The sequence below is a fragment of the Marmota flaviventris genome, chromosome 9 (genome assembly GCF_047511675.1).
Source record: "Marmota flaviventris isolate mMarFla1 chromosome 9, mMarFla1.hap1, whole genome shotgun sequence".
Lineage (NCBI taxonomy): Eukaryota > Metazoa > Chordata > Mammalia > Rodentia > Sciuridae > Marmota > Marmota flaviventris.
The window spans coordinates 8,636,338-8,651,031 of record NC_092506.1 but is presented as its reverse complement, the minus strand read 5'-3'; the positions used below and the strand labels follow the sequence as shown (position 1 = coordinate 8,651,031).

The 14,694-nt window shown below is 52.6% G+C and overlaps 2 protein-coding genes across 5 annotated transcripts in view; one reads left to right on the top strand and one right to left on the bottom strand.

Annotated features, from left to right (window-relative positions):
* The window catches only part of Rtn3 (reticulon 3), a 63,495-nt gene extending 60,070 nt beyond the window's left edge, over positions 1 to 3,425 (top strand). For both annotated transcript variants that reach the window (XM_027944132.3, XM_071616090.1), the window contains exons 4-7: positions 201 to 270; positions 783 to 829; positions 1,300 to 1,358; positions 3,362 to 3,425. In XM_027944132.3, the coding sequence (XP_027799933.1) occupies positions 201 to 270; positions 783 to 829; positions 1,300 to 1,358; positions 3,362 to 3,407 (222 nt within the window). In that variant the 3' untranslated portion in view covers positions 3,408 to 3,425. The remainder of the gene's footprint in view (positions 1 to 200; positions 271 to 782; positions 830 to 1,299; positions 1,359 to 3,361) is intronic.
* Positions 3,426 to 5,459: 2,034 nt separating this feature from the next.
* On the bottom strand, positions 5,460 to 14,216 carry Zfta (zinc finger translocation associated). 3 transcript variants are annotated; one of them, XM_027944131.3, is made up of 5 exons: positions 13,994 to 14,216; positions 11,359 to 11,856; positions 10,449 to 10,835; positions 9,435 to 10,019; positions 5,460 to 9,258 (listed from the first exon to the last, which is right to left on the bottom strand). In XM_027944131.3, the coding sequence occupies exons 1-5, from the start codon at positions 14,130 to 14,132 to the stop codon at positions 8,792 to 8,794; spliced, it is 2,076 nt and encodes a 691-aa protein (XP_027799932.2). In that variant the 5' UTR covers positions 14,133 to 14,216; the 3' UTR covers positions 5,460 to 8,791. The 3 variants fall into 3 exon arrangements, with proteins under 3 accessions (XP_027799932.2, XP_071472189.1, XP_071472190.1); XM_071616088.1 differs by having other exon boundaries at positions 9,489 to 10,019; positions 13,994 to 14,215; XM_071616089.1 differs by having other exon boundaries at positions 9,552 to 10,019; positions 13,994 to 14,213.
* Between the last annotated feature and the right edge of the window lie 478 nt (positions 14,217 to 14,694).

Here is a 14,694-nt window from a genome sequence, read left to right as displayed (position 1 = left end):
TACAGTCTTTGGACCTAAGAGATCCACAGAATTCTCTCATGCACTTAAATGTATAATGCAAGTGAGGGAACCTTCATTTTGAAATCATGTGTCATAGGTCACTGTGTTTATACACACTTAGGTAGCTAGAGGTGATTGGTATCAGTTAACATGAACTTTACTGGTTTTCTGCTTAACCCCTCTTACATTGGCTTTCACAGCTGGCTGTCTTCATGTGGCTGATGACCTATGTTGGTGCCGTTTTTAATGGAATCACCCTTCTGATTCTTGGTAAGGTGGCAAGGAAAATGTCCATGCTCCTTGAAGTGATTAGTGAGGATAAATAAAGAGGATGTCCAGCAGGGCTCTACTTGTTCCACGTGGTCCCATCTCAGTAGCCAGAGACTATGAACTAGATACTGGAGGAACTTGTGATCACAAGTTTGTTAAATGGTCCCATTTATAATGATATTTCAAAATAGCTGGAAGTAAAGAAGAGTTATCTAGATTTGGTTTAAAAATGGGGATCTTATTTATAGTATAGCCATTTTTTTAATTTGGAAATTGTTATCTGTAGGACAAAGAAAGCAACCTATATACCTGAGAGAGGCTTGTGGTTTTTTACACTTCTCTACTTTTATTTTGTAATGGTTCTTAATTGGGAGCTCTGGCCAGGATCTGTCCTTTTGAGGAAAGTGTGTTACCCTATATTTCCTGAGGAAATGGATGCAGTTGCTTGTGTCTTGATACTTTGTGACTATCTCATGCACACCTACACTTGCCCTGTCCTGTGATTCTTTCAGCGGAGCTGCTCGTCTTCAGCGTCCCAATTGTCTATGAGAAGTACAAGGTAGGCATTTATTCCAAATCAGTGTGCTGGTTGATAAATGACTGCTTTTAGTTGATTTTAAAGTCAAATTTGTGTTCAAATTGGTCACGGTGTTTTCCTCCAGTGAGAGAAACTAGATGTCTAGAAGAGATGTGGGTGGGAAAGAGACTTACTTGTTACACCTTGTGTAAACGTTTCGAGGTTTTATTGCATAGATGCATTATCTCTTCAAAAAGTTGAAAAAATGCTTAATGAATAAAAACTGAATGTAAAAGGAAGCAGTTTCTTTTATTTGGGGGGGGGGGGGTTAGCTGTAGGCTCTTCAGGGTGGTGCAAGCAGATGTTTACATAGTAGAATGCTCCAGTAAAGGAAGTACCAAGTAATGCTTACCTTTGCAAAAGCTTTCACTTTCACACAACTTGGCATAATTTGAAATCTGAAACATTAATCTATGTGTTACTACAGCTGAGTCTTCTTTCTTTCCTTAAAGACCCAGATTGATCACTATGTTGGCATCGTCCGGGATCAAACCAAGTCAATTGTTGAAAAGTAAGTACATTTGGAAACACACTTCATCATGAGATGTGTTTTTTCCCCTGGTTATTTTTAGTCGTTGTCTAAAATGCCCATGTCAAAGATAGCCATTTTCGTCCTGAAAAAAAAAAAAATATCATTTTGTTTATTGGGGGTCGGGGGCAAGGTAGAACACTTGCCCTGGGTTCAAAATCTAGTACCACCAAGTTTAGGGGGTTTTTTGTTTGTTTTTGTGGTACTGGAGATAGAACCCAAGGTCACTCTGCCACTCAGCTACACCCCCAGCCCTTTTTATTTTTATTTTTTTAATTTTGAGACTGGGTCTTGCCAAGTTGTCCAGGCTGGCCTCGAATTTGCAAACCTCTTGCCTCTGCCTCCGAGTAGCTGGGGCTATAAGCATACATCATCATACCCAGCTGAGCTAACTGTTTTCTGTGATTACCAAATCCCTCTTTTCTTTTTTAAGTAATACCTAAATCAAGTAATAAAATATTGTAGTGCTGGGGATGGAACCTAGGACTCGCCTATATTAAGGAGCTGCTTTTTTATTTTCAGTTATTCATAACAAATATTATGAAACCAATGATTTGAAGTAAAATGTTAACATTATTCCATACTTTCTTCAGTTTTTCTCTTTTTAACTTTTTATTGGTATATCATGAATCATACATACACTATAATAGTGAGATTCAATATGCCTCATTCATCCGTCCAAATAATTTGATCAGTCTCATTCCCCAGAGCCTTCCCTTCATCTCCCCTCCTCCCTTCCCTTCTTCAGGTGTTCTTTTAGAAAGAAGTACCACAGATTCCCTGTGTGCTACTTCCATACCCGAGATTTTAGTGCTTTCTCCAGGTTTGTCAAGAAAAAGCTGAGTAGGCTAGAGATGTATGTAGCTCAGTGATAGAGCACTTGCCTAGCATGAGCAAGTCCTGGGTTCCATCCCCAGCACTATAAAAAATAAAATAAAGAAGAAACTGAGTATATCCAGTAGGTCTGGTTTGATGCCAGAATCTTCACCTGATTTTTTGATTTTTTTTTAAACTGGGAATTGAACCCAAGGGTACTTTGCCGCTGAGCTACATCAGACAGACAGCACAAATATATATATATATATATATATAGTGGCTATTTACCCTAGTTATTTGTGAAAGGTGATTATAGCTAGGCTTTAAAGCTAACGTCTTCAGTGCCAGTATGAGCTATGAGCTTGAATTGGGTTGCCAGCTGTGTTTGTGGTATTTGTGGAGAGTAGCCTTGACATTACTGAGAGTTTTGTTTTTTCTTTGTGATACTGATGATAGAGCCCATTGGCACTTTACTACTGATACACCCTCAGCCCTTTTTATTTTTTACTTTGAGACAGAGTCTCCCTTAGTTGCCAAGACTGTCCCTGAGCGTTATGGGATTATAGGCTTGCACCATTGCACCAGGCTTTCTGATTGAATAGCCCCTTTGCTAGAATAAAAGGCAGCTTCTGGTATCCTGTGGAGGGGCTAGGAAATGTTGCCATCCCATAGGCCTGAGATCCAGGATACTATGACCCATATCTGTTTTACATGTCTCCTTCACCCTGACTTCTAGGTCCTTTGTGGCACTGGTGGGTTCTGTACCTCACAGAGCCAGAGAAATGGGCCTTTTTTAAGTAATATCTTGTGAGTTTAAGTAATACACTGCGAGTTTAGAACATAGTCATCAGGCATCTTGCCTGGGTCCCTCCATTCTTCTCTGGAACCCTCAGTGAAAGACCCAGATTCCTGGCAGAGAAAGAGGATCAGGCATGGCAGCAGGGGAAGAGGGATGATCTTTGTGGACCCCTCAGGCTCATCCCAGGCAGAGAACAGGACAGCTTGGAACCCCTGCCTCTCTTCACCATATCCCTGTGAAAATGGGAGAATGTTTATAGGTTGCTCTAGCAAGTCCAGGACTGTCTTCTACTATCACTGTAAAAATGTAAACCCAGACAAATGCTTATGTTTTTTTTTTTTTTTTTCTTCTTTCCCCCCGCCCTGAACAGGATCCAAGCAAAACTCCCTGGAATCGCCAAAAAAAAGGCAGAATAAACACATGGAAACCAGAAATGCAACAGTTACTAAAACACCACTTAATAGTTATAATGATGTTACTTGTACCATGGAGGACATGCTCAGTGTCAGCTTGAGCCTGCATTCCAAGCTTATTTTTATTTTAATTTGGTATTTTCTCCCCTCCTTTCCCTTTACCCTCAGTATCAAGCACAAGAAACAGTGGACTGAACAAAAAGAACTGATATCTTAGAACCCGAAAGAATCAAATTAATAGGATAAATTATACCTTAGTGGTGGTGGAGCTTTTTACCTGTAGCATGAAAAGGGGAAAGATTAGAGGTAAAGAGAAAGTGAATGGTATTCAGTTTTCAAGGACTAGTTTTACACAACTCCCATTATAGTTTTGCCCTTATTTTTAAGTTAAGAAATAATGATTAACTTATGAAGAAATGGTTTGGGGACAGGAGGGGGATGCCTTCCTTGGGTTGTTTGCAGCTCACCAATCCCATCCTCCTGCCCCACACTGTGAGCAGCTACTCTTAATATTCCTCTTCTTGACTTAATGATATAACTTCCAGCTCTGAGTAACTTATAGGTAGTAGTGATAATTCCTGTCTCCAGAATGCCATCTGAGAAATAAGAGTAGAAACAGAAAAGGGTGGGAAAGGGTGTGGCAGGGGCACAGCAATGGCCACCTCCCTCTGCCACTCACCCACAGGGAAGGAAGGGCTCCACCAGCTGGGAGCATGGTGTCCACATCATCTCTTGGATGCCAGTTCTGGGAGTTAATTTGAGAACTCATTCCTGAATGTGCTTTCCCCTCTTTCCTGCCCACCCACCTCACCTCAAGTTTAATAAATATGGTTGTACTTTTATTATTATGAAATAAATGTCTGTACCTGCTGTACACTGCTGTAAACTTGTTAGAGAAAAATAATCTGCATGTGGGCTCCCTAGTTATTGAGTTATTGTAATCCTGTCTCAGTCCGTGGAGGGGGAACAGTCTCAAAAGATGGAACTACCGAAAAAGAAAAACGTTTTTCTTTATCTACCACCACCACCACCACCACCACTGCTTTCTCCTCACATGCTGTTGCTTTAATGTGTGCTCATCAGTTTAGTGTAAGGACCAAAGCCAAGCTGGCTTGAGGGGAGATCTTGTGTGTCTGTGGCTAAGAGACTGCACGCCAGTGTGGGGTCGCGCATTTTGTGGTTCACGTGGAGTCTATCTGCTTTGAGGGTGCTTTCCTTTTTCAGATACACAAAATGCTCAGCCCCTGTACCATGGCCCATGATGCTCCTTTGGAGAGTGCTTTCTGTGAACTTTTAAGTTAAGATGACCAGACAGAGCCAGAGTGTATTGATGGGCTTTCTGCAGTTGGAGACAACAGAGCAGTGCACAGGCACAGCAGGTGGAGGGTGATTGGGAATCATTGATTCCTGTTTGAGACAAAGTTTCTTCCTCCCTTTTCCACATGGAGACTCAAGTCAGTGTGAAAGCAGTCATTAAGTTCCTTAAGCTTGTAGCTCCTACATAGTCCTGCCCTTCCAAGAGGCAGCAAGCTGTAAGGGCTACAATATTTGTTGGTCCCAAAGTACTGCAGCTCTGCAGGAAGCACTGGGAGGATTTTTTTTTTTTAAATTGGGAATTTAGATGAGTAAAAGGAACTCTTCCCATACTCCCTTTTCTTATTTTCTTGCCCCCTTTCTTTTTGAAATTTTTAACATTTTCTGTCATATTAAGAAACTCCCTCTCCATCACTATTCCTTACCCTCCCAGGAAGTCATTGCACCGATGGACTTTCAGGCTTCCCCTCCAAAGGACCTCTTTCTGCACTGGAAGCCCCACACCTGGTTCTTTTCTTTTGTTGTTGCTGTGTTAATGATAATGGGAGAGATGTTTGTGCCATGCAGAATTTTTTTTTTTTTTTTTTAAGGAAAACATAGACAAAAAAAGTACTAATGAAACTGTGTGCGTGTCTGTGTGTGCAACATAAAAATACAGTAGCACCCAAGGAGCTTGAATCTTGGTTCCTGTAAAACTGCAAATTGATGTGGTATTAATTTAAAAATAAAGAACACAATGACTGGTGGTGTTCTGCTAACTTTATTCTTTATACTTATAAACAGGGCTTCCTTCCACTTCCCCCCTCCTCACTCCGCTTTGAGGATTTTAAAAAACAATTTATATGAATTCCTAAATTGCAGAATTTCCATAATGTAAAAAGCACAGTTGTGCATTTGGTTTCTGAGAAAATCAGACACCCTCTAAGAGGTGAGCTTAGGAGAAAGATGAGCTGGAGGTATGGCTTAGTGGTAGAGCACTTTTCTGGCATGCATGACGCCCTGGGTTCAATCACCCCAGCCACACTTTAAAGAAAAAAAAAAAAAAAAAAAGGATGCAAGGGGGCTGCTGGCCCAGAGGAACACACCAGCCTGGAAGGGTTCCCCACTTGCAATGTGAAGCAGCCACAGAAGGCCACACTAAGCACCAAAATCAAGAATCAGTCACCTCTTTGTAAAACAACTTGTTTCTCAAGTTGCTCTTCCCAAAACTAAGGCTGCTGTGACTCACGCTGGATTTTAAAAATTTATTCAACATATCTCTTAAAAAACTTAGGCTGAAGTATTTTTTTTAAATGACTGAAGCAAACAACTTCACAAATACGCATACAAATGTTCAAATAATGTCACTAAGTAACATGGTATATAAATATGTATTCAGAGTAACATTTACATATTGGCCATAATAGCAAGGATACCATTAACCAAAAAAGAAAAAAAAAATGAAATTGTTCATGTCAGAATCCCAAGGCAAGGAGGCACCCAAGGAATGAGGGCAACTCTGAGGCCATAGCTCCAGTCACAGTAGGAATCACTACAGCGGCACTTCCCAGATCACATTTGGGCCCCCAAAATTTATACCTCTAGCAAGGTCCTAAGATGATGATGCAGATCTGGGGCCACACTTAGAAAGCCACTCAGTCACTTTTGTTCTAAGGCCTCTTCTGTGAAGGGGGAAACCAATACCTAACCTGTTTTCTGACTTGGCTTACCTGAGCGTCAACAGTGAGCTCAGGTGATTATAACCAGTTGTCCTGATTTGCCTGTTTTTGAATGGCAGTGTGGAAAAAGTGATAGAATACTCCTTCTGGATTTGAAACCAACATGCATGAAGTAATGAATGGCAATGCCCAGGCTGGTGCCACAGCTTATCTGTTCTCAAGATTTTAATACTGTCTCAAAAACCCTGGAGGGCCAAACTCAGTGGAAATTCACTTTTCAGCCAACTGACAGCCCATCCCCAAATTCCAAAACAATGGAAGAACACAAAGCCAGAGCCTTGCCCTGCAGAGTAGACCTTTGGCCAGGGGTGAAGGGCCCATCTTGTGTTCTGATCCCAAAGCTTCAAAGCAGCCTCTGCCTCCCAGCTGAGGCCTGCAGCAGCAGGAGCTGCCCCTCATTCCAAGAGCTTAGCATCCTCAAGAAGTGCAGTTCTCTGCCAACCTCAGGAATCATAAGTGCACTGTGACAGCCTGCAGTGCCCCAAACATGCCACCCCCCTTGCAGGCATAATGGGTAAAGAAATTCTAATAATTTACCAGAGATTGGGAGGCAGCGTGCTATGATGAAAAGAACACTGAATTGGGAGTTGGGATTTTTTTTTTTTTTTCCTAGTTCTTGTCCTGTTTCTACCTTAGCTGTGTGAAAAGTTGTTTCTGGTATTAAGAATTTTGCCTGCGTGAAGGGGGAGAGATGGTACTAAGTTATCTCCACAGAGTCCCTTCCAACTCCAGCAAAACTGTATAGAATGCTATAAAATTCGTGGTATAAAAACCCAACTCCCAATTAGAAAGTCAAGGAACTTGGCCTGAGGCACTTGAACCTTGGGTTCTGGCCTGGGGCGGGTAAGGAGAAAGAGCTTTCTCTGCCTTCTGCTTTCTCAAGACAGCCCGCCCTTGCCCCCCAGGGCCACACCCTTGCAGACCCCACCCACAAGCTCCACCCCTTGGCTTCCCCACCCTGACTTTAAGCCAGCGGAGAGCGCTGTCCCTGCAGGGGCATCCCTTTGTGGAAAGCCAATGCTGGGGCCGGAGAAAGAGGCCGAGACTACAGGAATGTATGGGATATTTAGTCCTCCCATCCCCGCCGCTGTCCTAGCTCCTTCTTCCTTTAGGTCCTTCCCCCACTACCTCACAGCTTATCTCTGATACACGCATAATAAATAAGACATTTGCACATTAGGGTGATTGGGTCAGCTCTGTCTCCGTCCCGCCCCCTTTCATATAAAAGCATTAAATACAGTTCCAAAATAAAATACAAAGAGCAAAAAGGGGCCTGATCTCAGGGCCACCTGTTCTCCACGGGAGAATGAGTCTACACATCCCTCTCTCGGACCTGCCTGGGAGATCGCGGGGCCCCTTCCCCACCCACAGGGCCTGGCCCTGCCTCCGGAAGAGAGGCCGAGGCCCGGCCCCAGGCCCTGGGAGCGAAGAACGGGTAGCGAGTCCACTGAGGACAAAGGGGCAAAGGGAGGAGGCGGGAATATAGGCCAACTGCCGGGACCGCCAGTGCCCCGGGCTCGAATGGACCTGGCGCTAGACCAAAAAACGCCAGATTCAGTTTAGGGGTAAACGGAGGCCCTCAGGGCTGGAGAGGAGCAAAGGAAAAAAGTGCTAATCCCTTTACACGAAGCCAGTACGAGCGGGAGGGAGTGGCAGAGGGCGGGGCCACCAGGGGCAGGGTCTCTCTGAGCCTGCCCCCGAGGCTGGCGCAGCTGGCAGGGCCCAGGCTCAGGGCGGGTCGCCCCGCCCGTCCGTGGTCCCACGCGCCCTCCCCATCCCGGAGGCTCCCAGCCCTGGGTCCGCCCCCAGACTAAGGCCCCCGTCCGTGGCCAGGGCCTCCGAGAGGCCAAGAATACCAATTAGGACAAGGCAGTCAGCAGTCCCCGAGACGGGAGCTGTGCCTGCTGGCGTGCAAGGCCGCAGAGAACTGGGCCCCCGGCCAGGACAAGGGGCCGGCGCGCTCCTCCTGCCCTCCCCGAGGCCCCTCCCGAGGCCTTAATACTGACTGATGACGCCCCCATCCCAGCCTGGCAAAGGGGCGCCTCGCCGGGTGCTGCCCGACACCGGCTGGGGCTAGCGGCGCTCGGTGCTAACACTTCAGAGACCGCTTTGGCTTCATAGAAAGCGGAGCGCTGCGCAAAGGGCCGGAGCACCGGGACCGGGTGCGCTTCCCCCAGCGCCCGACTAGCTCCGACACCCAAGTAGCAACAAGCAGTAGAGTCGGCGCCACCCAATCTCCGCCCGGCCCGGCCAGCGGGGGGGCGCGACAGCAGTAGGGCGTGGGAAGCTCTAGCACTAGATACGAGGGCCTCCCAGCCCGGGCCCGGCCGAGCACAGGGCGACCCAGCGAGTCCGCTACGCCCGGCACACGGCACCCGGCTTGAGGTCCGTGCCGCCGTCACGCGGTGCAGGGGCGGGTGGCCCGAAGCCCTCGTGGCCATAGCAGCGCAGCGCCGCCTCCTCGTAGGCCTCCAGGATGGTCTGGCGCTCCTCCGGTGTGAAGTCCATGGAGAAGGGGTGCACCTGCAGGATGTGCCGCTTGATGGTGCTCACCTTGAGCGTGGCCAGCGCGCCCCCGCACACCATGCACACCAGGCCGCGCCGGCTGCCGTCGTAATCCATCAGGTATTCGCCCCGCCAGCGCGGCTGGTAGTTCCGCCGCTGTTCCCGGCTGCGGGGCGGCGGCGGCGGCGGGGGAGGGGGCGGCGGCGGCAGTGGCAGCGGCGGGAAGGCCAGTCCTCCGGGTTCCTGCCCGTCCTCTTCGTCCTCCTCTTCCTCGGCGGGCCGCTCCAAAGCAGCCCCAGGGGAGAGTGGGACTTCGCCTGGAGAAGGACAAAGGGCTGCATTGGAGTTGCTGGCAGACAGCAGGACAGGTCCCACATCTCAGCACACATTCTCCTCTTTTGTCCCTCGATCCCAGCCTCCCTTCAGCCTTCTACTCTCACTCTTCAAGCAGCCACGCTAGGCCCAGCCCTCTCCCTGCCTGCCCGGTCCCTACCCGCGCTCTCTGCCGGCACTCCTGGCCACCTGCTCTGGCCCTCCACCGGCTCACCCCACCACTCCTCCTCTGGCTCCGCCTCCTCCGCCCTTCCCCCTTCCCGGACTGCGGCAGTACTGGGGCCGGTGGAGCTGGGGGGCGACTCCGAGCAGGGCAGCCCCAGGGCCAGAAGGTGGGCGGCCTTCTCGCTCCATTCCTTGACAGGCCCGGTGAGGCACGTGGAGCCCGGGTGGCGCTGGCGGATGTGCCGCTTGATGGTGCTCATCTTGAGCGAGGCCAGCGCGCCCCCGCACACCATGCACACCAGGCCGCGCCGGCCGCCGTCCAGCTCCATGAGGTACTCCAGTCGCCAGCGCTCTTGGTAGTGAGGGCGGTGGTCGCCGCCCCGCAGCGACTGCCCGGGAACCCCCTCCCTCTCCGCCTCTCCCTCGCTCTCGCCCTCCTGTGTGGGCCCGGGCCTCTCAGGGACCCTGCCAGCCTCTTCCTTTACGTCTGGGGGACTGAGATCCTGAGAGGAGGGGGCTCCAGCAGCAGGGGCCGAGTCCCGGCTCTTTCTGGTCAGGTCCTGGGGAACGAGGTCCTCGTCTGTTGGGGAAGGGTTGAGGGAGAGGGGCTCAGCCTGCTGACGTTGTTGTCCTTACCCACGCGGGGTGGGGGGGTATCTATCCTTGGTCCTCACCCCAGCCCCAAGCTAGAGGCCCCAGGGAGAGGGGGGGAGAGAAAGAGAGAGAGGGAGGGAGGGAGGAAGAGAGAGAGAGAGGGAGGGGGAGGGGGGGAAGGGGGACAGAGGTGGGTAAGGGGGGAGAGGCAGAGAGAGAGAGAGAGTGAGAGAGAAGGAGAGAGGGAGGGTGAGAAAGAGGGCACAGGAGAGTCCACCAGTGCAAGTGCAGGGATGGGATGAGTAGGCGGGGCCTTTGGCCTTTGGCCGGGAGTACCTGCCTCTCAGTTTTAGCCACAGACCCCACCTTGCAGCACTAAAGAGGGGGGAGTCTCAGCCTCGGGGCAACCTCGCACCTGGTGGGGGCTGGGTGAGCTCAGACAGCGCCCCAGGCTGGCCACCCCAAGCCTGCAGCAGGGCACTGCGCTGAGGGCCGCTGAGCCCCAGAGAGCTGGGGTGCACTTCCAACACATGGGCACGGATGTCATCCAGGTGCAGGCTGGGCAATGTCCGGCCACACGCCATGCACACCAGCCGGTTCCCCCGCGGGTCATAGTCCATGAGACATTCAGCCCGGAACCAGCTCTGCAAGGACTCCTTCAGCCTTCTCTCCAGGCGCTGGGACCCCAGTCCCCTGCTGCCCCCAGCCCTTCTGGAGGCTGAGAGGCACCGGCGTCGGGATGCCACTGGGCCCCCTTGCACCCGACGCCGACGCAGGGAGCCCCCACCAGCTGAGGCTTTGCCTGAAAGGGTTGGAGGGAAGCAACTGAGATGCTGGCCCTCTAGGGAGCCCCCCACCACAGCCAGGCCTTCCACAGCCTCTTGCTCACTGAACTGTGACTCAAGTGCCACATCTAACCTCTGCCTCTGCCATCCTCTCCCCTCACATCTTAGCTTCATCTCCCTAATCCTCCTGCACAAGCTAGCTAAGTCCAACCAGCCTTCCCAGACCCAGATTCCAGCCCCTTCCCTGGGCTCCACTGTCAGCTTTTCTAGCACCCTTCTGTTCCCTCACCTACCCTAACCCTCCCTGCCTGTTCCCACCAACTTCTAACTCCTCTAAAACCACAGAATGTCAAAGGTGTTAGAGAGGTTGGAGACTCTCATCAACTGTCCTCTCTCACTACTGGACAATAAGGGCAATAAACAGGCCTTACCCAGAGAAGGAGCAGTGACCTGTCCCAAAAAATCAGCTAGTGGACAGAGCAGCTGCCCTGACTTGGTCCCAACATACCTAGGTCCCTGCCTCTCCATGTCCGGCATTACCTGAGCCCTTGGGTGGGCAAGCCTGGAGGCTAGCCCCCTCTTCCTCCTCTTCATCTTCCTCCTCCTCCTCTTCCTCAGCCCCCTGGGCCCCTAGGCCCTCAGCCTCACCACAGGCCCCCAGCCCCAGGTGGGCATCCCAGCTGTTGCTGATGACTTCCTTCTCACGGGGACTCCAATGCAGAGAGTAGGGGTGTTTCTGGCGGATGTGCCGCTTGATGGTGCTGAGCTTGAGGGTGGCCAGGGAGCTGCCACACACCATGCACACCATGCCATGCCGAGCAGGGTTGAAGTCCATCAGGTACTCCAGCCGCCAGTGGTCGTGGTAGTAGCGCCGGTGGTCACGGCCAGGGATGCGGCTCTTTCCAGGCCTCGAGGCCCTGGCCTCACAATGGTCTGAGTATTTCCTGCCCGAAGATGCTGGTCCCCTGGCCCTGGAGGAGGGCAGGGGGGTACTCCCCCAGGACCCCAAGGTACCCCCTTCCAGCTGAAGATCTTGTCCTGAAGAAGAGAAAAGGAAGATAGATTTCAATCTCCAGTTTCCAGGAAAAGAACCAGAGCTTTAATTTCAGAGCCTGAGAAGGGGGTGGGGTGTTTCACGGAAGGGAAGGGACAGCAATAGCAATGAAAGGAACGTGGGAGAACCAGGGTGTCAAAACACCCTAACACAGGGCAAGGACCCTGTGAGAGAGGCTCGAGAACAAAAGGATGCTGGGCACCCTGTGAGCCAGCTGTGACTTTTTAAAGATAAGTGAGGGCCAAGGACACACCAGCTCTGTATAGCACCCTTTTGGAGGAAAGTGTAGGGATAAAGCCAGGACAGCAGCAGCTGGAGCGGTTACAGCCAGCATGGAGAAGGCAGTGGGGTGAGAGGAACAAAGGGGGCATCTGTCTACATCCAGGCCTGCACAAGGACCCACCCACCTGGGGCCCCAGCCAGGAGGGCCCCACCCAAAGGTCTCCTTTTTTCCAATAATGCCTCAAAAACTGCCTCCTGAGAGTCCCATGTAGGTATAGACTATGCCTTTGTCAGTTCCCTAAATACAGATTCCCCTACAGGAGAGATCCCCAACACAAAGCTGTCAACACCTCCACAAAAAGGAGTTTCTTGGACCTGGACTCCCCCCCCCCCAGTCTGAGAGAGCCAATGACCCTGAAAGGGGATGGCAGCAAGGCCACCAGAGTGGCTACCAAAGACACTGCATCAGGGAGCAGCCACCACCCACTAGAACCCATTAAGTCTTTCTGGAGATTTATTTTTTGCTCTGGCAGGGAGCTGGCCACTGCCCAGCAATAAGAAGGGAGGGCACTGGAGGGGATGGGGGGTTAACCCAGTGGTGTTCCCTTTGTGAAACAGGCACCCAGAGCAGTCCCCACCCTCCCTACAGTTATGACCCTCTTTTATTTAGAAAACGGTCTCCTGGCCACATAAAGTAAATGGACAGGTTCTGGTCATTCTCCCATTGGAGAATCCCAGGATCCAGCAAACAAAAGACAGGCTCAGAGAGGACTCCTGTCACACTGTAGAGGGTTTTGTTTGTTTTAGTTTGCACTTTTAAAAAGTAGATTCATAGAAAAAAACCACTAGGTTCAAGTCCTAGCTTCATTGATAACTTGCTCTGTGACCTCTAGTAGGTCATGTCCGCTCTCTGGGCCTTTGCCCTCTTTGTCTGCAAAGATACTGGATGGCTAGCTGGTCTTTTAGCATCCTTCCAGCGCTGGAGCCATGATAGTCTAAGGCAGACTGGCCCTTTAAGAGTCAAAAAAAAAAAAAAGAGGAGGAGCTGAGATTCTTTAAAAACAAAAGGGGATGGGGAGTTTTGGGGAGGGGAGCTCAGAGATTAGGGCAGAGTCTCCCAGGTCGGGACTGCACCCTCACAGGTCCTTAGGCGCAGCTAGGAATTGACAACAGTTTTCTCTGAGAGCCAAGAGGACGGGCTGGTCCCACTACAGCTGACAAATTGGGGTTGAGGGAAATTCTGAAAAAGGAAGAGACAAGGCGGGGACAGAAGAGGGTGTCTGCCTTTGTGGGCGAACCCATCCCTTATTTAAAAGCTGCCCGCGGTGGGGGAAGGTGGTGGTGGGCCCCGGGCGCAAGCCATTCTCTTTGCCAGGGAGAACGTAGGAAAGAGAGTTCCTGCCTCGAACCAGGCCACATGAAGCGAGAGGCAGGCGGACTGGAAACCGTGGAGTTCGGTGCTCTGCTACTCTAGGGAAGGAGGGGAAAAAATCCAGAAGGGACACGGGGTGTGGGCGGTCTTTTAAGAGACAGCTGGATAAGAAAGACCACCTGGGAGTCTGAAAGAGAAAGGGGCGGGGACCGCGGGTCCAACCCCAGAGAGCCCCGCGGCGCTGGCCCCGCGGGGCCCCTCCGCCTGGCCCCCAAGGCGGGTCGCCGCGGGGCCCTTTAAGGAGGAAGGGATCCGCCCGAGCCCCGCGGGCCGACCCCGGGCGCTGGGCGGAGGGCTCTCCCGCTGGCCCTGCAACTTCGATCCGCGCCCGCCAGGTGGCGCCCCCGGCCGGCCTGCCCGCGTCCCCCCCTTTGTTCGCCGGCGGAGAGGGGCCCGGAGCCCGGAGCCGAAGCCCTCCCTTCCCCCACGCCGGGGCCCCCGCCTGGGCCGCCGGCCCCAGCTCTTACCGCCGTCGTCCTCCTCGGGCTGCGCGCCGCCGCTCGATCCGGTGGGCGGCAGCCGTCGGCCCCGTGCCGAGGCCACTGCTGGCCCGGGGCCGCCCCTGCCGCCGCCGCTCCGGCTCCGGTGGTCCCCGCCGGGCTCCATGCGCTGCGCTGCAGAGCGGGGCCCCGGGGCGGCGGGGCGCGGGGCCGCGGGGCCGAAGGCGGCCCGCGCGGGGCGCTCGGTGCGCGAGGCCCCGGGGCGCGGGGCGCATGCACGGGGCGGCCGGCCGCACGGACGGCTGGCTGCTCGCTCGGCGGCGCGGGCTGGACCGGGGTGGGGATTCCTGTCTGGGGCCCCTGGGGCTCCTTTAAGGGCTCCTGGGTAAATTTAAAGGGGCCGCGCGCTATTTCCTCCTGCCAGCTCGCGGGGGGCTGGGGGGGAAAGGCAGGAGGGGGCGAGTCCGCAGCCGGCGGCCCCTCCGGACGCTAAAAGCACGGACCTCGCCGCCCTCGCGGGCCCGCGCCGCCACCTCCGGGGCTCCGGTCACGACTCCCGAAGGGTCACCGAGGTGGTGAGGGGCGCCCGCGTCCGCTGCGACGCGCTTCCACTCAGGCTCGGCTCGCAGCCACCGCCCCCTCGGGGCATGTCAGCGCTGGGCTCTCCGCGGCGGCGCAGGCAGGGGACCGCCCGGTGGAGCGGCCGAGGTCCCTGCCAGGGGCTGCCT